General features: G+C 37.4%; 1 protein-coding gene across 2 annotated transcripts in view; it reads right to left on the reverse strand.

Moving 5' to 3' along the window:
- Window positions 1–23,109, reverse strand: part of ACAA2 (acetyl-CoA acyltransferase 2) — a 46,451-nt gene that overhangs the window by 11,926 nt on the left and 11,416 nt on the right. For both annotated transcript variants that reach the window (XM_060029035.1, XM_060029034.1), the window contains exons 3-8: window positions 21,539–21,667; window positions 9,227–9,343; window positions 7,598–7,745; window positions 5,411–5,586; window positions 4,744–4,873; window positions 1,956–2,026 (exon numbers count right to left, since the gene is read on the reverse strand). In XM_060029035.1, the coding sequence (XP_059885018.1) occupies window positions 1,956–2,026; window positions 4,744–4,873; window positions 5,411–5,586; window positions 7,598–7,745; window positions 9,227–9,343; window positions 21,539–21,667 (771 nt within the window). The remainder of the gene's footprint in view (window positions 1–1,955; window positions 2,027–4,743; window positions 4,874–5,410; window positions 5,587–7,597; window positions 7,746–9,226; window positions 9,344–21,538; window positions 21,668–23,109) is intronic.

The raw sequence follows: 23,109 nt of genomic DNA on the forward strand, positions 1-23,109 counted from the left end.
GAAACCATAAAGAAGACCAAAAGACAACCCTCAGAATGGGAGAAAATTTTTGCAGATGAAGCAACTGACAAAGGATTAATCTCCAAAATATACAAGGAGCTCATGCAGCTCAATATCAAAAGAACAAACAACCCAATCTAAAAATGGGCGGAAGACCTAAATAGAGCTTTCTCCAAAGAAGATATACAGATTGCCAACAAATACATGACTGCTCAACATCACTAATCATTAGAGAAATGCAAATCAAAACTACAATGAGGTATCACCTCACACCACTCAGAATGGCCATCATCAAAAAATCTACAAAGAATAAATGCTGGAGAGTGTGTGGAGGTAAGGGAACCCTCTTGCTCTGTTGGCAGGAATGTAAATTGATACAGCCACTATGGAGAACAGTATGGAGATTCTTTAAAAAACTAAAAATAGAACTAGTATATGACCCAGCAATCCCACTACTGGGCATATACCCTGAGAAAACCATAATTCAAAAAGAGTCATGTACCACAATGTTCACTGCAGCTCTATTTACAGTAGCCAGGACATGGAAGAAACCTAAGTGTCCGGCAACAGATGAATGGATAAAGAAGATGTGGCACATATATACAATGGAATATTACTCAGCCATAAGAAGAAATGAAATTGAGTTATTTGTAGTGAGGTGGATGGACCAAGAGACTGTCATACAGAGTGCATTAAGTCAGAAACAGAAAAACAAATACTGTACGCTAACACATATATATGGAATCTAAAAAAAAAAATTGCTTCTGAAGAACATAGGGGCAGGACAGGAATAAAGACGCAGGAAAAGGGGCAGGACAGGAATAAAGACCTAGGAAAAATGACCTCACGATCATCAGAAGTCCCAAAGACAATCATGTCAGGGTGTTGAGAGCTATGTCTTTGAGTGTTTATACATCTATAAATGGTGATGAACAGCTCTGCGGAGCTGACATATTTCAAGAGTTTTAAGTGTGAAATCTAAAGTCAGAAATTTAATGGTACTTATTTGCTAATACAAATATGGTAATTAAGCAGCCCCCTTTGAAGCTCTGAGCTATGACCACCAAAGAATGGAAGAAGAGATTTAAGGATAAACCATTCATCTGAAACCACAGTTACTTGGTGAGAGATTACCACAGAGGACGTCACACATGTGCCTAGAGTGAAAAGGCCCTTTCTCTATCAGTTTAAATAGAGAGATTTCCTTTGTTATATTAGTTATTTCCCAATATCAAGTAGCTTAATCACCTAAAATTTTCAAATACTCCCCAAATGTAGAATGCATATAATCCATTTTTAAGCATTTTCTTTATCCTTTCTTTTAATTGTACTAAATATTTAAGATGCCTTTGTTTTAAATTAACATTAAACAAATCACTCTTGCAATAAATTTAAGTTTCCAATGCCAAAAATTATGATAGGTGCGTTCCAAATCAAGCCCCACTATGGTGTAAAAGCCAAAGGTAAGTCTGGGGGAAGGGGGTGGCTGTTAACTTGGCAGAAGTGCAAGAATCTTTTAGATTTGGGATCAGATTATTGTTTTTCTATTCGGTCAATTTTTTACCTGTATTTTTTCACTTTAATCCATAAAATAAGGGTAAAGTTACTTATTTCTCACCCACCTTATATAACATTCAATTCAACTCAACAGGAACATTAATAGTCTAAAATGTAGTAGAATCTTACGACGTCATAAAAAGTTTCTAAGAGTTTATACTTTAGTAGAAGAAGTCAGGCTCTTTTAATTATTCAAATATAAATAAGGCATTTTAATCAGGTATGGCCTGATTATATGCCAATACAGGCATGTAATGAAAGTAATACTTATTTAGATGCACATCATTTGGAAAGTTTAATGGTACTAAAACAAAAAGAGCTATAAAAATCAAACTAAAGCCATTTATGCAATAGAAGTTGGTGGTTTATCTGTGTTGTAAAAAACGTAGAACACTTACTTCCACCAAATCCATATCCTTAAGACTTAGTCCTGTTTTCTTCAGTGCCCCATTGATAGCAGGGACAGGACCTATATAAGAACAAAACCCAATTTCATCTTATAAGTATCAAATTTCTCCTTCTTTACTAATCAGGTAAGTAAGGAGGAAATAAAGTGACAGTTAGTAGCTGAAAATCTTGCCACCCTGATAGCACACAATACTAAATGATATGACAATAAAGAAACAGGAAATGGGACCAGGGTGAAAAGCTGTTTATGCAAGTTGTAGATGAGAGACGTAACATGAAAAGTTCTACCATAAGTGACTTTAAGAGTTCAAACAGCCAAAGGAGTCATATGGGGTTTTGTATAGATCATTCTTTTTTTTTTCTACAAAGTCTTCCTTTATTAATGAACTCCTATTTCCCTCATGGTAATAGTGAGAGATCGAAGCTCATTGGTTCCACAAATTTATATACACGTCTATGTACATACACACATAGGTATTTCTTTGCTCTTTTTTTTAATGTTTGTTTATTTTAGTTTTTATTTAAAAAAATTTTTGGCCTCTTTGTGCAGCTTGTGGGATCTTAGTTCCCCAATCAGGGATTGAACTGGGGCCACAGCAGTGAAAGCGCCAAGTCCTAACCACAGGAGCACCAGGGAATTCCCGTGTATAGATCGTTCTTAATACCAAATGGTAAGGCAGACTGAGCGCTCTCCTGGGATACAAATCATATGTATTCCCAGTACAGAAGTGACTGTGGCTACACTGAATTTTCAGGCCCATTTGGACAAAAGGCAAGAAACAGCAGTAGTATCTGCATATGGGCATAGTAAGATAGGAAGCTACCAGGCACTTGAGGGAAAAGATAGCTGAAGCAAGGAGACATTTATAACTCCAATGGTAAGCAGAGATTTGAAGTAAAACATAACCCCCACTGAAGAAATGCAAATCCACCTTAAAAAACTTTTGAAATAAACTTTAGCTCCCAGATTTCTGATGATCACTAATGACAGTTTAATACTGCTCATAATTTTTAAGTAAATTGATATTTCTTTCCAAAAAAAAAAAAATCTGGCTAGGGATGATTATCTACTTCTCTATCGGTTCTTAGAGAATGAAATTGCCATAAATGTCTAAAAAGAAAAATATGTGGTTGTGTTTTGTTGAACAAGTAGTCAAATATTCTGTATCAAGTTTCACAAACATACCTAAGGTAAAATGGGAAATCAGTCTTTATAAGAAAAGCAAAACACAATCTACATACAATGTAATTAATTTTGTCACCTAGTTAAAAAGTTTCTTGGACAACAGCCTGCTGATTGGCAGGGCCATCCAATTAACACTTTTCGATTTAAAGCATCAGTTCTATACTGGCTACTGATTTAATACAGAATCTAATTCCAGATTCTCTTTGTATCTCTAAGACATGAAAATGGGATGGGTAGTCGATAGAAGAGCATCAGTTATCCAGCATGGTCAGGGGGTGAAGTATCCTACAGGGGTGAAAGATACACAGAACTAAAAGCTGAGGGTGTAAAACCATTGTACACACTTCCATGTCTTCATAACCACAGTCAGCATGACTAAATGTGTTCATATTAACTTAGAATCATTACACTCGATTGTAACAATATGCTAGGCCACAAGCTAATTTTTAAAGGACTGTTTCCATACCACTCTGCTATTTACTGGGACTCAGGAAGGTAGAGCATTCTTGTTGGGAAAAGGACACTTTACTCCTAGTGCTAGCTCCTACCACTAACAGCTGTGTAAGCTTGGGTACCTTCGGGGGCTATAAGCGTCTCATCAGAAGTGCTTTGAGCTGGTTTTTAACTCATTTCTTTTGAAGCACTGGAATCCTTTCTACAAATGAAACCCTATAACAGATAAAGCAAGAGCTGCCCTGGCTGAAGAGGCATTTCAATGGCATTTATTGTACTACAGGGCAAACATTCAGGCCCTGAAATAGAAGGAAGAAAAACTACATTTTCTTGCTAACTATGTCAAAATGTATCAGAACCTCTTAAATGAGGCTAAACTGAAAACTATAAAATAACTACTTATCTATATCAAATAAATATGGTTGATCATTAAAACAATCAAGGTACACTGAAAAAAACCCACATTCCTAGGCTCTACCCTGGACCTACTGAAACAAAACCTTGGGGTGGAGTAGGGTTATGGGTAGATTCTGATCATCATTTGGGTTTGGGAACCCTAGATACCCTGCCCTAGATACCAAAATGATAAATGCCATACCAACATACAGATATTTAACTTTTCAAGCTACCTTGCATTTCTAAGATGAAAGTTATATTTTGCTGACAGCGGGTAGCTGAAAGCTAGTAAGCTTTTAAGGCTGTAATAAAGAAAAAAAAAAAAAGACTCACATAGCAGTTACTAGAGTTGTGGGAAGATTAAATGAGATATATTAAGGACCATGTGTAAAACACCCAGTGGGGTATCTTCTCTATTTCACCCCATGATTTTTCCATCTCACGTTTTCTTCTGTCTTATCAGTACCTCGTAATCCTTCTATGTTGTTTACCGTGTGTTAATTTTATGTATCTTAAGTGGACAACGGGACACGATTACTGCCCAGAAGGAGTTTACATGGTCTTGATCTTCCTATTATGCCTGGCACAGTTTTTCATAAAGATAAGTTGTTTAAATGATCGATTAACAGTCTCCTTTTCTCTACAAGTGCCCTTGATTTGGCTACTGTTTCAGGAATCTGAATGCCAAAGAAGCCTTATCTTCAGAAATGTAACAGAACCAGTTTGTTTCACTACAAACTTACCAATACCCATGATAGTGGGATCGCATCCAGACACAAAATAGCCCACAATTCTTGCCAGTGGTGTGAAGTTATGTTTTTTAACAGCATCTTCACTAGCTATGATAACAGCTCCAGCACCATCAGAAATCCCCTTGGAAACAAAAACAGATGTTAACTAGAGGGTAAAAGAATAGGGTTAATCAAGGTTTGAACTAATGGAGTGGTATTAGGATTATGGCAATACACAGGAAGCAGTGCCATAATTTGGGATACAAGTAGCATTAGTGGCACACTGCTGGGTTAAAGAGATTGTTTTAGGCACAGAATACAACCTCACTAAGGGAAAATAGGAAAGAATGTCAAGAAAAAGCTTATAACCAGATGTGGGTAGATGTAAGAAGAAATCTGATGAGTTGTATACATGAGGAAGAAAAACTAAAATAATAAGCCAGGTAGATTTCCTTCTAACATTCTGAAAAGACTAAGAAATTGGAAAAGTATTATATAAGGGCTCCTGGCTAAAATATTTTATTTTGGACTATGAAAACCCAAAGTAATAGAATATGAACATTACTAGCTTAAGCTAGATAAGCAAAGACTAGCATGAAAGGTATCTAAAAGGTACTGCATGATTATTTTGCATTGAACACATCAGGAAGAGTTCAAGAGAATCCGTGGTGCTACCTACCGATGCGTTCCCTGCAGTGACGGTTCCTTCTTTCTTGAACACTGGAGGAAGTTTACTTAACTGCTCCAGGGTTGTTTGGGGCCGAGCGTGTTCATCTACCTGCACTGTCTGCTTTCCTTTCTTTGTCTTCACCTCAATTGGTACCATCTCATTATTAAAGCAACCAGCATCATTAGCTGAAATAGTAGAAAGACCATTCATAAGACAGGGGAAAAAACAACAGAAAGCAGAAAAATGAAATCAAATATACCCTTCAATTGATTAATTTAGGCTGCACCACACAGCTTGCAGGATCTTAGTTCCCCAACCAGGTGTGGAACCTGTGCCCCTTGCAGTGGAAGCACAGAGTCCTAACCACTGGACTGCCAGGGAAGTCCCTATATTTCAGTTTAATTTAATATTTCAGTTTAATTTCAGTCCCTATATTTCAGCATATCTCAGTCTATTTTAATATAAACCTTTATTACTTACATAACTTACCTTGCCTATTGGAGGATTTAATATACTATCATCCTTGCAGATGCGTTCTGTACCTTTTTAAAATTACAATTTCCGATTTTTTTTACAAGGTACTGCTAGACTATTAGTGTTTGTTACCTACAGGTGTAATGGCACTGAATGGATTTCATGCCCTTTTTTAACTTCTCTGGATGAGACATGAAGTAATTAAAAAGTTACCAAGCTGCACCTACAGTCAACAATAATGTATTGTACACTTAAAATTTTATTAAGAGGATAGATCCCACGTTAAGTGTTCTTACCACAAGAAGAAAAAAAGTTACCAAGTTGTCTATGTCACCAAGTAATCTATGACTGAAATTTAATGACAGGCAACCTGAAGAAATTATACGTGCTATTACTGACACAATTCTAAGTAAAACAGCTTACCTACTTCCACCTCCACTGAGTGGACTGGACAATAGTAATATAAAGCTTCAGAAATAGAATAAGCCAGGAATAATATGACCTTAATTTTGGTATCACTTTATAGCAGGCTAACACTTTCCTTACTTGGTTCTCACAACAACTCTGTTAGGAAAAAAGGGAAGGCAAATATTTTTATCTCTGTTATTAGCTCAGTGAATAAATACTTGGTGAACAAATGACTTGACTGAAGTCAGGAAAACTGTATGTGGCAAAATTAGAAATAGGCTGATAACGCTTCACCTCTACACCAATACCCTTTCACTTAAATGTGTAACCAAAAAACAGAGGATGAGTTGGATTGGCTCCATTAGACTTATCCCTCTTGAAATGCTAAAATGAACTTTATCCTCACTATTCCAAGTATTTAATACCCCTAAATAAGAGTTTCTGCTCATTTATAATAGTTTAGTTTTCAAAACCCTTTCAGAGGACTAACAAATTTCTTCAACTCACCATACTGATAAAAGAATGGCTGTCATCTTGCTCGTTTTGGACTGGCTCACCAGCAGTGCGCAATGTTACACAAGGGCACCACGGCACCACATCTAGGGCCTTGGACTAGTTCTGGGTCTCTGAGTCAGGCGCAAGGATTCTCAATTAGGAATGGGAGAGAGAAGTCATAAAAGGATACCCAATGGGTCTTTCCCAAACATATCATCCCCTTCTTGTGCATATGATATGCCTCTCGGGGGAGGACATCCTCTCTGTCCCAGCTGTCCCAGTGAGCCATCGTCTCTGATGGAGTGTATCATAGCCCTCAGAGTCTTCTGCTGACCAGTTTGGGGCAAAATTCAAGTGTTCAGATAGGGCCAATTAACCATGCTACTTTTTTTTTTTTTTTTTTGCAGTTCACGGGCCTCTCATTGTTGTGGCCTTTCCCGCTGTGGAGCACAGGCTCCAGACGCGCAGGCTCAGCGGCCATGGCTCACGGGCCCAGCCGCTCCGCAGCATGTGGGATCTTCCCGGATCGGGGCACGAACCCGTGTCCCGTGCATCGGCAGGCGGACTCTCAACCACTGCGCCACCAGGGAAGCCCCATACTACTTTAAGTAGTATTCACATACTTCAAAAGAGAAACACCCAGTTAATTTGCAATTATAGAATATTTAATCATTAAAAAAAAAGGAATAATGAAAAACTGTGGTTTTCTAAAGGTATACTTTTAAACTAATATTATTATATGACCTTTATAATCTAAAATGATAAAAATCTTTCCTAGTTTTCTTTCTGTAGATATTTATAATAAACAATTTCACCGACCAGCTTTCCACCTCTGCTGTGACTGCAGGGCATATTTGTCGCTGTCTTCTCTGCTTATTTTATGTTTTGCAGCAAGATTCTCTGCAGTAATTGCCATTGGGATTTGGATATGCTGATCTGTTAATCCTGTCCACAAAGAGTCTTCCAGCTATTAAAAGAAATTAATAAAATGATCCGTAAAGCGTATCTTTTGAAAGTAATATGCTGTCATTTCTTTAAATTTAAATAATCAACAGTTCCAATAAAAATAGTAAAATTAGATTTTCTGATAAGCATTTAGTATTATGATTCATATTCGGTTCTGAGACATTTTTTTTAAAACCATCCAACACCATAATAAAATGCACACACCCTCCTCTCTAAATGCAGGGCTCTAAAGAGAGCCAACAGTGCTAAACGTGCAGGGTGACACACACAGGAACTCACTCCACAATCAAAACTTAAACCCTTGTGGTTCCATTTTGTAAGACACTTCACAGAGTCCTCATGCAACACTTCCCTGCAGCCACCTTTGTAAAGCAGTTACAAGCCCCTTACAAAAGCATACGGCTCTGCTCTTTTTCCATCCCATGCCTTCTGTGGTAGGAACAGCTGGTTCAATCAGCTGTTACTACAGGTTGAAAAGAGCCTGGAATAGGCTCCTTGAGTAACAGTTGGTATTTGTTATCCAATTAGTTAAGTCTCTGATAAACGTACTCCACCTGTTTCTTCTAGACTGCCTTGTCACCTTTTGAGTCACTGACCTGTCTTCCCAAAGGTTTTCTTAAACATATTAGGTATCTTAAATATTACCTCACATTTTCTAAGTCTTACTCCTTTCAACTTTCAAAAAGGCAAGGTGAGAAACTGGGTGAACGGGATAAATCAATGATTACAACTGGGAAATCCTAAGAATATACAATGTCATCAGTCCTTTGATGTGGGAAGGACAGCATACTATCACTCTTTTTTTAAAAAATATTTATTTATTTGGTTGCACCAGGTCTTAGTTGAGGCAGGTGGGCTCCTTAGCTGTGGCACGTGAACTCTTAGTTGCGGCATGCATGTGGGATCTAGTTCCCTGACCAGGGATCGAACCTGGGCCCCCTGCATTGGGGGCGTGGAGTCTTAATCACTGTCCCACGAGGGAAGTCCCTATCACTTTTTTTCAGTACTACTCAGGCAGTTCTCAAAGGGTCATTTTTTATCTGACTGATTTGGGACACTATAAACTATATTTGAGGAGAATGTTTTCTGTGATAAAGAAGAAATCTATTCAATGGAGATGGCTCCAGAAATAAAATTTCCATAAATCTTGGTAAAGATTTAATTATTTGGTTTACCAGTTATTCAGTAGAGAGATTAATTCAACCTTTGCCCATCTTTTTAATCCACTCCTTCCCTTCCTCTATCTCCCCGGGTGTTAATGCCACTACCAAAGATGTGCCGAGATAAAGTCTAATTTTATGTGAGTTAAAATGTCAAAATTAACAACTACAAAATAGTTTACAAATTTCAAATCATTCATATTTTGCCAATCCCCTATTAACAAAATTGGTTTAAAAATTTTTCTCTACCCCAAAATGCTGTTATTGAAATTATAGTACAATAGCATAAGAAATAATCTTTAAAAATTTTAATGGTTCCAACCTTGAGATCTGATCCAAACGTAGTTCCAAAACGAATATTTCTGACATAGAAGGGAGCCTGGCTCATGCTTTCAGTTCCTCCACACAAGACAATTTCAGAGTCTTTAACACAAATTTCCTATTTAAAAACAAATGAATGACAACAATGAAACCTTTTATTGTGATAGAAGTATGACTTAAAAGTATGTATTAAGCAGTAAACCAATAGTAAAGCTAATAAGCAACATACCCTCGCTTAACAGTAAAACTTCCCCATTACAGTGTCTCAAAGGGAAATATTTGTAAAGTAATTGCAAAGCAAATGCTAAAATATCCATTCCCAAGATACAAGGAGAAAAAAAAAAAACGAACAGACTTCAATCATTTGTGCAGAAGTAACAAATCCTACCTACATTTTGACAAGGAATGGTAATTCTTAACTCAATACAAATATTGAAAATTAGCATAGATATTAATGTCTGATATAAATGTACAGATTGCCAGCAGATAATAAAGAATAAATCCTTTAAAAAGGCAAAAGTAAAATTTACCCTATTAATGGATGAATCTGAAGGAGACCACAGATTTATAAGAACTAGGTTAACCTAGAGGACTCATAAAGAGGAACCTGTTTCATTCTTCCAAATTTTTCTACTATTTGCATTTCTCAGAAAAACAGCAAAGAACAACCCTCCAGGAGAGAGACCTTCAAGATGGCAGAGGAGTAAGACGCGGAGATCACCTTCCTCCCCAGAAATACATCAAAAATACATCTACATGTGGAACAGCTCCTACACAACACCTACAGAATGCTGGCAGAAGACCTCAGACTTTCCAAAAGGCAAGAAAATCCTGACGTACCTGGGTAGGGCAAAAGAAAAAAGAAAAAACAGAGCCAAAAGAATAAGGATGGGACCTGCACCACGGGGAGGGAGCTGTGAAGAAGGAAAAGTTTCCACACACTCTAGAAGCCCCTTTGCAGGCAGAGACTGCGGGTGGCGGAGTGGGGGAAGCTTTGGAGCCACGGAGGACTGTGCAGCAACAGAGGTACGGAGGGCAAAGAGGAGAGAGTCCCGCACAGAGGATCGGTGCCGATTGGCACTCACCAGCCTGAGAGGCTTGTCTGCTCACCCGCCGGAGCGGGCAGGGCTGGGAGCTGAGGCTCAGGCTTCGGTCGGAGCGCTGGGAGAGGACTGGGGTTGGCGGCGTGAACACAGCCTTAAGGGGCTAGCGCACCACGGCTAGCCCGGCGGGAGTCTGGGAAAAAGTCTGGAACTGCCTAAGACAGAAGATACCATTGTTTCAGGGTGTGCGAGCAGAGGGGATTCCTTCCCCATGTGCCCACAGAAGGCAGAGCACTGCCTAAGCGAGCTCCAGAGAAGGGCATGAGCCACGGCTATCAGCTCAGATCCCAGAGACGGACATGAACTGTGAACGCTGCTGCCGCTGTCACCAAGAATCCTGTGTGCAAGCACAAGTCACTACTCACACCCCCGCCAGGAGCCTGTGCAGCATGCCACTGACAGGGTCCTGAGATCCAGGGACAACTTCCCCAGGAACACATACAGCGTGCCTCAGGCTGTTACAATGTCATGCCAGACTCTGCTGCCATGGGCTCGCCTGGCATTCCAATTATGACTACCATACCCCTTCCTCTCCCCGGCCTGAGTGAGCAAGAGAGCCCTAATTAGCTGCTGCTTTAACCCCCCCCCCCCCCCCCCCCGTCTGGGCGGGGAACAGATGCCTGAGGGTGACCTACATGCAGAGGTGGGGCCAAAACCAAAGCTGAACCCCAGGAGCTGTGCGAACAAAGAAGAGAAAGGGAAATCTCTCCCAGCAGCCTCAGGAGCAGCAGATTAAATCTCCACAATCAACTTGATGAACCTGTATCTGTGGAATACCTGAATAGACAACAAGTGTTCCCAAAACTGAGGCAGTGGACTTTGGGAGCAACTGTAGACTTGGGGTTTACTTTCTGCAACTGATTTATTTCTGATTTTTATGTTTATCTTAGTTTAGCTTTTAGTGCTTGTTATCATTGGTGGATTTGTTTATTGGTTTGGTTGCTCTCTTCTTTTATTTTTTTAAATTTTTTAAAATTTTTATTTGTTTATATATATATATATTTTTTTTCTTCCCTTTTTTTTCTTCCTTTTCTTCTGAGCCGTGTGGCTGGCAGGGACTCAGTGCTCTGGCCCGGTGTCAGGCCTGAGCCTCTGAGGTGGGAGAGCTGAGTCCAGGACATTGGACCACCAGAGACCTCCTGGTCCCACATGATATCAATCAGTGAGAGCTCTCCCAGAGATCTCCATCTCAACACTAAGACCCAGCTCCACTCAACGCTCAGCAAGCTCCAGTGCTGGACGCTCCATGCTAAACAACTAGCAAGGCAGGAACACAACCCCACCCATTAGCAGAAAGGCTGCCTAAAGTCATACTAAGTTCCCAGACACCCCAAAACACACCACCAGACGTGGCCCTGCCCACCAGAGAGACAAGATCCAGCCCCACCCACCAGAACACAGGCATCAGTCCCCTCCACCAGGAAGCCTACACAACCCACTGAACCAACCTCACCCACTGGGGAGAGACACCAAAAACAATGGGAATTATGAACCTGCAGCCTGAAAAAAGGAGACCGCAAACACAGTAAGTTAAACAAAATGAGAAAACAGAGAAATATGCAGCAGATGAAGAAGCAAGGTAAAAACCCACCAGACCAAACAAATGAAGAGGAAATAGGCAGCCTACCTGAAAAAGAATTCAGAGTAATGATAGTAAAGATGATCCAAAATCTTGGAAATACAATGGAGAAAATACAAGAAACATTTAACCAGGACGTAGAAGAACTAAAGAGCAAACAAAAAATGATGACCAACACAATAAGTGAAATTTAAAATTCTCTAGAAGGAATCAATAGCAGAATAACTGAGGCAGAAGAATGGATAAGGGACCAGGAAGATAAAATGGTGGAAATAACTGCCTCAGGGCAGAATAAACAAAAAAGAATGAAAGGAATTGAGGACAGTCTCAGAGACCTCTGGGACAACATTAAAAGCACCAACATTTGAGTTATAGGGGTCCCAGAAGAAGAATAGAAAAATAAAGTGTCTGAGAAAATACTTGAAGGGATTATAGTTGAAAGCTTCCCTAACATGGGAAAGGAAATAGTCAATCAAGTCCAGGAAGCACAGAGAGCCCCATACAGGATAAATCCAAGGAGAAACATGCCAAGACACTATTCAATCAAGGTGTCAAAAATTAAATACAAAGAAAAAATATTAAAAGCAGCAAGGGAAAAGCAACAAATAACATACAACAGAATTCCCATAAGGTTAACAGCTGATCTTTCAGCATAAACTCTGTAAACCAGAAGGGAGTGGCAGGACATATTTAAAGTGATGAAAGGGAAAAACCTACAACCAAGATTACTCTACCCAGCAAGGATCTCATTCAGATTCGATGGAGAAATTAAAACCTTTACAGATACGCAAAAGTTAAGAGAATTCAGCACCATCAAACCAGCTTTAAAACAAATGCTAAAGTAATTTCTCTAGGCAGGAAACACAAGAGAAGGAAAAGACCTACAAAACAAATCCAAAACAAGAAAGTGGTAATAGGAACATACATATCGATAATTACCTTAAATGTAAATGGATTAAAAGCTCCAACCAAAAGACACAGACTGGCTGAGTGGATACAAAAACAAGACCCGTATATATGTTGTCTACAAGAGACCCACTTCAGACCTAGGGACACATACAGACTGAAAGTGAGGGGATGGAAAAAGATACTCCATGCAAATGGAAGTCAGAAGCAAGCTGGAGTAGCAATACTCATACCAGACAAAATAGACTTAAAATTAAAGGCTATTAAAAGAGACAAAGAAGGACACTACATAATGATCAAGGGATCAATCCAAGAAGAAGATATAACAATTGTAAATATTTATGCACCCAACATTGGAGCATCTCAAGGCTAACAACCATAACATGGGAAATCAACAGTAACACAAAAATAGTAGGGGACTTTAACACCCCACTTTCACCAATCATCCAAAATGAAAATAAATAAGGAAACACAAGCTTTAAATGACACATTAGACCAGATGGACTTAATTGATACTTAGGACATTCCTTCCAAAAACAACAGAATATACTTTCTTCTCAAGTGCTCCTGGAACATTCTCCAGGATAGATCATATCTTGGGTCACAAATTAAGCCTCAGTAAATTTAAGAAAACTGAAATAGTCTCAAGTATCTTTTCCGACCACAATGCTATACTAGATACCAACTACAGGAAAAAACTGTAAAAAATGCAAACACATGGAGGCTAAACAATACGCTACTAAATAACCAAGATATCACTGAAGAAATCAAAGAGGAAATCAAAAAATACCTAGAAACAAATGACAATGAAAACATGATGACCCAAAACCTATGGGATGCAGCAAAAGCAGTTCTGAGAGGGAAGTTTATAGCAATACAATCCTACCTCAAAAAACAAGGAGAGGGCTTCCCTGGTGGCGCAGTGATTGAGAGTCCACCTGCCGATGTAGGGGACACGGGTTCGTGGCCCGGTCCAGGAAGATCCCACATGCTACAGAGCGGCTGGGCCCTTGAGCCATGTGTGTCCAGAGCCTGTACTCCGCAACGGTAGAGGCCAAAACAGTGAGAGGCCCACGTACCGCAAAAAAAAAAAAAAAAGAAACAAGGAGAGTCTCAAATAAACAACCTAACCTTACACCTAAAGCAATTAGAGAAAGCAGAACAAAGAAGAACCCAAAGTTTTTTGTTCCTCAAACCAAAGAAGGAAAGAAATCATACAGATCAGATCAGAAATTAATGAAAAAGACATGAAGGAAACAATAGTAAAGATCAATAAAACTAAAAGCTGGTTCTTTGAGAAGATAAACAAAATTGATAAACCATTAGCCAGACTCATCAAGAAAAAATGGGAGAGGACTCAGATCAACAAAATTAGAAATGAAAAAGGAGAGGTAACAACTGACACTGCAGAAATACAAAAGATCATGAGAGACTGCTACAAGCAACTACTGTATATCACTTAAATGGACAACCTGGAAGAAATGGACACATTCTTAGAAATGCACAACCTCCCGAAACTGAACCAGGAAGAAATAGAAAATATGAACAGACCAATCACAAGCACTGAAATTGAAACTGTGATTAAAAATCTTCCAACAAACAAAAGCCCAGGACCAGATGGCTTCACAGGCAAATTCTATCAAACATTTAGAGAAGAGCTAACCCCTATCCTTCTCAAACTCTTCCAAAATATAGCAGAGGGAGGAACACTCCCAAACTAATTCTATGAGGCCACCATCACCCTGATACCAAACCCAGATAAAGATATCACAAAGAGAGAAAACTACAGGCCAATATCACTGATGAACATAGATGCAAAAATCCTGAACAAAATACTAGCAAACAGAATCCAACAGCACATTAAAAGGATCATACACCATGATCAAGTAGGGTTTATCCCAGGAATGCAAGATTCTTCAATACATGCAAATCAATCAATGTGATACACCATATTAACAAACTGAAGGCAAAAACCATATGATCATCTCAATCTATGCAGAGAAAGCTTTCGACAAAATTCAACACCGATTTATGATAAAAACCATGCAGAAAGTAGGGAGAGGGAACTTTCCTCAACAAAATAAAGGCCATATATGACAAACCCACAGCCAACATCATCCTCAATGGTGAAAAACTGAAACCATTCCCACTAAGATCAGGAACAAGACAAGGTTGCCCACTCTCGCCCCTATTATTCAACATAGTTTGGGAAGTTTTAGTCACAGCAATCAGAGAAGAAAAAGAAATAAAAGGAATCCAAATTGGAAAAGAAGAAGTAAAGCTGTCACTGTTTGCAGATGACATGATACTATATATAGAGAATCCTAAAGATGCTACCAGAAAACTACTAGAGCTAATCAATGAATTTGGTGAAGTAGCAGGATACAAAATTAATGCACAGAAATCTCTGGCATTCCCATACACTAATGATGAAAAATCTGAAAGTGAAATTAAGAAAACACTCCCATTTACCACTGCAACAAAAAGAATAAAATATCTAGGAATAAACCTACCTAAGGAGACAAAAGACCTGTATGCAGAAAATTATAAGACACTGATGAAAGAAATTAAAGATGATACAAATAGATGGAGAGATATACCATGTTCTTGGATTGGAAGAATCAATATTGTGAAAATGACTCTACTACCTAAAGCAATCTACAGATTTAATGCAATCCCTATCAAACTACCACTGGCATTTTTCACAGAACTGGAACACAAAATTTCAGAATTTGTATGGAAACACAAAAGACCCCGAATAGCCAAAGCACTCTTGAGAATGAAAAATGGAGCTGGAGGAATCAGGCTCCCTGACTTCAGACTATACTACAAAGCTATAGTAATCAACACAGTACGGTACTGGCACAAAAACAGAAATATAGATCAATGGAACAGGATAGAAAGCCCAGAGATAAAGCCATACACATATGGTCACCTTATCTTTGATAAAGGAGACAAGAATATACAGTGGAGAAAAAACAGCCTCTTCAGTAAGTGGTGCTGGGAAAACTGGACAGGTACATGTAAAAGTATGAAATTAGAACACTCCCTAACATCATACACAAAAATAAACTCAAAGTGGATTAAAGACCTAAATGTAAGGCCAGACACTATCAAACTCTTAGAGGAAAACATAGGCAGAACACTCTATGACATAAATCACAGCAAGATCCTTTCTGACCCACCTCCTAGAGAAATGGAAATAAAAACAAAAATAAACAAATGGGACCTAATGAAACTTCAAAGCTTTTGCACAGCAAAGGAAACCATAAACAAGACCAAAAGACAACCCTCACAATGGAAGAAAATATTTGCAAATGAAGCAACTGACAAAGGATTAATCTCCAAAATTTACAAGCAGCTCATGCAGCTCAACATCAAAAAAACAAACAACTCAATCCAAAAATGGGCTGAAGACCTAAACAGACATTTCTCCAAAGAAGATATACAGATTGTCAACAAACACATGAAAGAATGCTCAACATCATTAATCATTAGGAAATGCAAATCAAAACTACAATGAGATATCATTTCACACTGGTCAGAATGGCCATCATCAAAAAATCTAGAAACAGTAAATGCTGGAGAGGGTGTGGAGAAAAGGGAACACTCTTGCACTGCTGGTGGGAATGTAAATGGATACAGCCACTATGGAGGTTCCTTAAAAAACTAAAAATAGAACTACCATACGATTCAGCAATCGCACTACTGGGCATATACCCTGAGAAAACCATAATTCAAAAAGAGTCATGTGCCAAAATATTCATTGCAGCTCTATTTACAATAGCCAGGACATGGCAGCAACCTAAGTGTCCATCAACAGATGAATGGATAAAGAAGATGTGGCACATATATACAGTGGAATATTACTCAGCCATAAAAAGAAACGAAATTGAGTTATTTGTAGTGAGGTGGATGGACCTAGAGTCTGTCATACAGAGTGAAGTCAGTAAGAGAAAAACAAATACCGTATTCTAACACATATATATGGAATCTAAGAAAAAAAAAAAAAGGAAGGTCATGAAGAACCTAGGGGCAAGAGAGGAATAAAGACACAGACCTACTAGAGAATGGACTTGAGGATATGGGGAGGGGGAAGGGTAAGCTGTGACAAAGTGAGAGAGTGGCATGGACATACATACGCTACCAAACTTAAAATAGATAGCTAGTGGGAAGCAGCCGCATAGCGCAGGGATATCAGCTCGGTGCTTTGTGACCACCTAGAGGGGTGGGATAGGGAGGGTGGGAGGGAGGGAGATGCAAGGGGGAAGAGATATGGGAACATGTGTATATGTATAACTGATTCACTTTGTTATGAAGCAGAAACTAACACACCATTGTAAAGCAATTATACTCCAATAAAGAGGTTTAAATAAATAAATAAATAAATAAATTACTATCTTGAATACACCCATTTTATAAAGCAAAATGGACTCCAACCCAAGAATGTGAATATAAAATATTTTGTCCCATTGTAGCAATGAAAATCACGTAAGGTCTCAAAATTTATAGCTGTGATAAAATATAGACAGTAGCAAAGGAAAACTCTGTCTGATCTGTAATAATGTCAACCTCATTTAAGGAGGGATATAGTTATCAGTATATAAGCACCACTTTCATTCTCTATTATGCCAATCTCTTTTCTTATATACTTTTTCCCTCTCTTGTCTTACCAGTCCTGCAATCACATATATGATAATTGGCCAAGCAATTCATCTTTGCTATAAGCTTGGTGAAAAAGCAAAACATATGAGCTAAGTACGCTAAAGTTAGGGTAAAATTGATAGCAACAAAAGCCTAAAAACATGATTTCCCTGGTGGAAAGCTGTTCAAAGTCAATTTCACACAAATTTTCTTTCCAACCACAAAGGAATCAAGAGTAATAATCATTATTAGTGTTGTTGTTTCCCAATATTTAGTAAGACAGTGTATAAAATCTAAGTGCCTTGAAGAAACCACCAGAAATTTAAGACTTAAGGGCTCAGGAACAATAGCATTAAAAGAAGTCAGAGCAATATTCTTCTTAGAGTCATACTTTAATATGAATATAACATTAATGATGAAACTGCATTTAGCCTAGTCCCTTAGAAAATTTAGTAATAACAATATTCCTGTGTTTTAAAGGGAAGAATTTAGTAGTGTTAGGCAGAGGAGTAAAATCTTACATTGAGGTTACAGAAACATTTAATCATCTTGATTCTCTCCTACTCCGCTATAATATATATTACATTAATTAGATTTATATTCCTATCTATTTTTGAAAATGCGATTTTTAAGACATTTTCCACATTTTGTTATATCAAAACAAGCAGACCATTCATTTATATGGATTCAGAATAGGACAATCCTAGTTATCATCCACAGCATTATGTTACTATATTTGACAATGATGGAAGCTTGTGTATGTACTATGCCTACACCTGTAATAAAAGTAGATTAGATTAATTTGTTCCTAATTCAAATTTGATTCCATTTGAACAAAATTCCAAGTCATATGGCTCAGAACAAAGTCTATATTTGACTTCCACAATTTAAAAAGACATTGACAAAATGAAAAGGAGTTGAGGAAATCCCCAACTGTATATTTAGACCTAGTTCATTTTCATCAAGATCAAGATGTTATTTTCCAGACCGAGTTAAAGAATGAGTTTTCACCAGGGTCCAGCTAATATTTATTTTCTCTAAGGACTAAAAGAGAAAAAATTGGAACCTGATTCATGATGATTCAGATTAGAAAAAATAGAAAATGTTTTGAAATTTCAGAGTTATTAACTATTGCAATGAATATTATTGAGGCTGTGAATTTCCTTTGCATATGTTAAGATTGGCCTCCTTCTATCATCCGTGCGGGATAACATATGCAGCTTTAGCTGCCAAAAGTTGTGCAGTGAAAATAGCTCCATTTAACATTGTGGTGTGATAATACACACTATAGTTGAGGATTCTGCATGGACCTTTGCTTTTTTGTTAATAAAGTAGATTCAAATTTTATTTTTAGTGTGAAATAATTAGAGAGATTTATGGAGTCATCTATCCTAGTCAGTTTGTTCTCTTTATTATATAATGGGTTAAAAAAAAGTTTAATCTTTAAAAAAAATCCTCTAAGAATTCAAGATTTGCATGCAGCTCGTTGTGGTGATCGGTAGCTTTTGTGTACCCGGCTGTCTATGGTTATAATTTAAAAAAAAAAAAAAAAAAGCAGTATACAGATGAACCTGAACCATAAATTATTTAACATATTGTAAAGTTTGTAAATGTATGTTTTAGGAATGTTCTGTATAAGTTCTCAAAGAAAATCAAAGGTGAACTCATATAACTAGTTTTTGTACATTTACACGAAAAATAGCACGTTACACATTGCAGCTTATCAATCACTTGTCTGCAGTTACACTCAACATGCTCCTGGATATTTCATTGCACTGGTTGTACATGTAATTGCTGTTATTTTTACAACAGCCATGCAGCACCCCAGAGGCTGAATTCAGGAAATGAAATTGAAGCTTATTGAAATTTGAGGAACGACTGTCCAGTAATATAAAGAAACAAGAAAATAAGTTGATTTTGCCCCTTATAAATGAACAAAATTGATTAGTAAATGAGCCAAGTTGTCCTTCAATTCTGTATCAAATGTCCAGTGAAAGTTCTGATTACTAAAATCTATGCAATTAAAATATTATAAACCCCTTGTTACATGGGTACACTATCAAAACATTTACCTCAATGTTATTTCAACAATAAGCATAATTAACAATGTTATAGCTCTGAGGTTTTACGTAGACATTAAAAATGCCTATAACAAAAATTAAAAAAAAACAAGGACTTTTTCAGTACCAATAATTAACCAAGTTTTTGCAAGTTAAAGATAAATGTACAATTTTAAATTAAATGGCAAACTAATATGGCTACTGATTCTCTTCCTCAAAGCTTAACCTGAGAGGGGTTCTAGAAACAAGAGAGGTTTATGAATCTTGTAACCTAACAGAAAAACTTTGATAACACAGTTATAAAATGAGTGTAAGTGTGTTCCGATAAAACTTCATTTATGGACACTTGCATTTAAATTTCATATAATTTTCATGTGTCATAAAATACTATTCTTCACTTAATTTTTTAACTATTTAAAAATGTAAAAAATATTCTTAACTTGTAGGCTGTAGAAGAACAAGCAGCAGGCAAGATTTGCCAATGGGCTGTAGTTTGCTCATCCCTAAGCCAAAAGGAAAAAGACCGGGTCTAAGGAGTCTTTCAAAAGTCATCAGGAATGACTGAGGAAGAAAGAATTAGAAAAAAGTTGAGATATGAAGTAAAAAATTATGTAATCTAAGTACCCAATTATTTATTTAAATATATATCTGAAATTCACACAGTGACCTTCTCTAGAGGTAGGAATTTAGGGTACTTTTATTTTTTTTCTTCTCTATTTTTCTAAAATCCCCATAATGAACATGTTATGTTTTTATTATTAGAAAATAAATCACTTTAAATCTGGAGGGAAAAAAGAAAAACAAAAAATCCTCCAAGAGCCTGATGTTTAAAATGATTGCTAGGAAAATCAGGGTCACTACCTGATATATTGTTACAGAAATAAATTAACCTGAAAGTGATTTATTCATTACAAAGTTTTATCTTTTATTTTGTAATAACATGAAGACTTTGACAACTTAGATTTTACTATATCCCTTTTCCTTATGCTCAAGGGAACAAATGTATTTGCCCAACTAACCCTTGAAGAGATTATGCTAGTTTGTACTTCTACCAACAGTATCATTCAGTTCCTTTGTAATAAAATACATTTCTTATCAGTCTCTAAATTCTCCAGCTCCCTTCCTCATCTTAGAGTCTTTATTCAGTGTTTCAAACTGCCTTGCCCGGCACTCTCACAGACCTGGGTTCAGATTCTTCCTCTATAACTTAGTAACCTTAATGCCTTTAATAATCAGTTTCCTTGCCCGTAAAATGGGAATAATAGTTCTTGCCTCATAGGACAGTTGTGAAGATTAAATGAGATATTGAATGTAAATCTATGTGCACAGTGTCTGGCACATAGGGAGCACTCAATAAGACGCAAGAGGGAAGACATATGGGAACATATGTTTATGTATGACTGATTCACTTTGTTATAAAGCAGAAACTAACACACCATTGTAAAGCAATTATACCCCAATAAAGATGTTAAAAAAAAAAATGTCCCAAATTAAAAAAAAAAAAAAAGAATGACAGTCATGACTAGCTTTTTAAAAATTGTGATAAAATACACATAACATAAAATTTACCATTCTAACCAATTTTAAATATATAGGTCATTAAGTACATTCACACTGTTATGCAACCAACCATCATCCATCTCCAGAAGTCTTTTTCAATTTCCAAACTGAAACCCCATACCCACTAAACACTAACTCCCCATTCTCTCTTCCCCACCAGCCCCAACAATCCCCATTCTACTTTCTGTCTCTATGAATCTGACCACTTGAGGGACCTCATATAAGTGGACTCATACAGTATTTGTCCTTTTGTGACTGGCTTATTCCATTTAGCATAATGTTTTCAAGGTTCATTACTAGCTTTCAAGAAACTATTTTCTATGAATATTTTTCCAAGAAAAATTAAATATTGACCTCTCCTAATAAGTACTATAAAATTAAAAACCTACAGTGTTATATTGAAGTGAGGCATTTCCTCTAATAACTATTAATATTTTCAGAGAATTAAATGTTACCTATACCTGACATCCATTCACAATGGACTGGAAACCGGAGCCACAGAGCCTATTAACAGTGACAGCTGGGGTCTCTTTTGGGATTCCCACACGCAAACCAACATGTCTTGCCAAGTATATAGCATCTGAAGAAGTCTGGAACAGAGGGAAAGAAAAAGAATTTCCTCTATATATCTAGGAATTAAGAAGAAGGACACAATATAGTAAAATGTTTACAATTTTTCAAAAATTATAAATTATATGGCTCTAAGGTAGGACACAATGCATACAGGTACAGCATATTTTATATAATACGTGTTAATGATTTGAATAAAAACTGTAATTCGGCCAACTCGATTTTAAACGAAGTATGAGAAATCCTTATATTAAAATCTCAGTAGAACACAGAATTTCATAACAATTAGAACTGTTTAAAAATGGAACACGCTATCTCGAAGTAGTATGTTCTTTAACAGAGGAAGCATTAGAGGCTATGGTTCTCAACCTTGGCTGCACAGTGGAATAACTGAGGAAGCTTTATTAACAGTGATGCTCAAGCTCCCAGCCAAACCAATTAAACCAGAAAGGCTGGAGGTGGCCACAGGCATCAGTAGTTACTTTTAATAGCACCCAGGTGATTGTAATGTGTAACCAAGGCTGAGGCTGGCTGACCTAGGAAGGGGAAAGATGAACAATGGTCAGGAGAATAAGAGGTGGGACTAGACTACTGCTTCCCAAACTTTAAAATGCATACTGGGGCATCTTGTTAAAATGTAGGTTCTCAGTAAATAGGTCTAGGACTACCTGAGATTCTGCATTTCTAACCACTGCCCTGGTGAGGCCAATGTTGCTGGTCCAAGGACCACACACTTTGAGTAAGAAGAGATGAAACAACTTTTTTTTCTTTTTAACAATAACAACAGCTTCTATTGTAGAGAAAGCTAAAGCAAATTTGATAAAATGTAAAGTTACAAGAATAGTACAATGAACACCCTAAAGTTACCTTGATGGACCAATTCTTTACGTTTTATCAAATTTGCTTTAGCTCTCTCTACAATAAAGGTACATTAGTGCCTTTAACACCAAGAACCTTAACACCTCTCAAAATAGGCAGGACATAAATATATAAGTTCAAAGTATAGTCGATTCTTATTATGTGTAGATTATATACTTGCAAATTCACCTACTTGCTAAAATTTATTTGTAACCCCCAAAATCAATACTTGCAGCACTTTTGTGGTCATTTGCAGACATGTGCAGAGTGGAGAAAAATTTTAGCTGCCTGATATGCACGTTCCTAGCTAAGGATGAACAAGGGGACACTCTGCCTTCTTGCTTCAGCTCTCATCCTAGAAATAGTGATCTTCCTGCAGTCTATTTAGTTTTATGCATTTTTGTGCTTCTTGTGGGTGATTTTACTGTTTAAAATGGCCCCCAAGTAATAATGCTGAAGTCCTTGCTCTCCAGTATCCCTAAGTGCAAGAAGGCAGTGACGTGCCTCACAGAGAAAATATGTGTTAGATAAACTTCATTCAGGCATGAGTGATAGTGCTGTTGGCTGTGAGTGTAATGCTAATGAATCAACAATATATATTAAA

This window comes from Delphinus delphis, chromosome 13, assembly GCF_949987515.2.
Source record: "Delphinus delphis chromosome 13, mDelDel1.2, whole genome shotgun sequence".
NCBI lineage: Eukaryota > Metazoa > Chordata > Mammalia > Artiodactyla > Delphinidae > Delphinus > Delphinus delphis.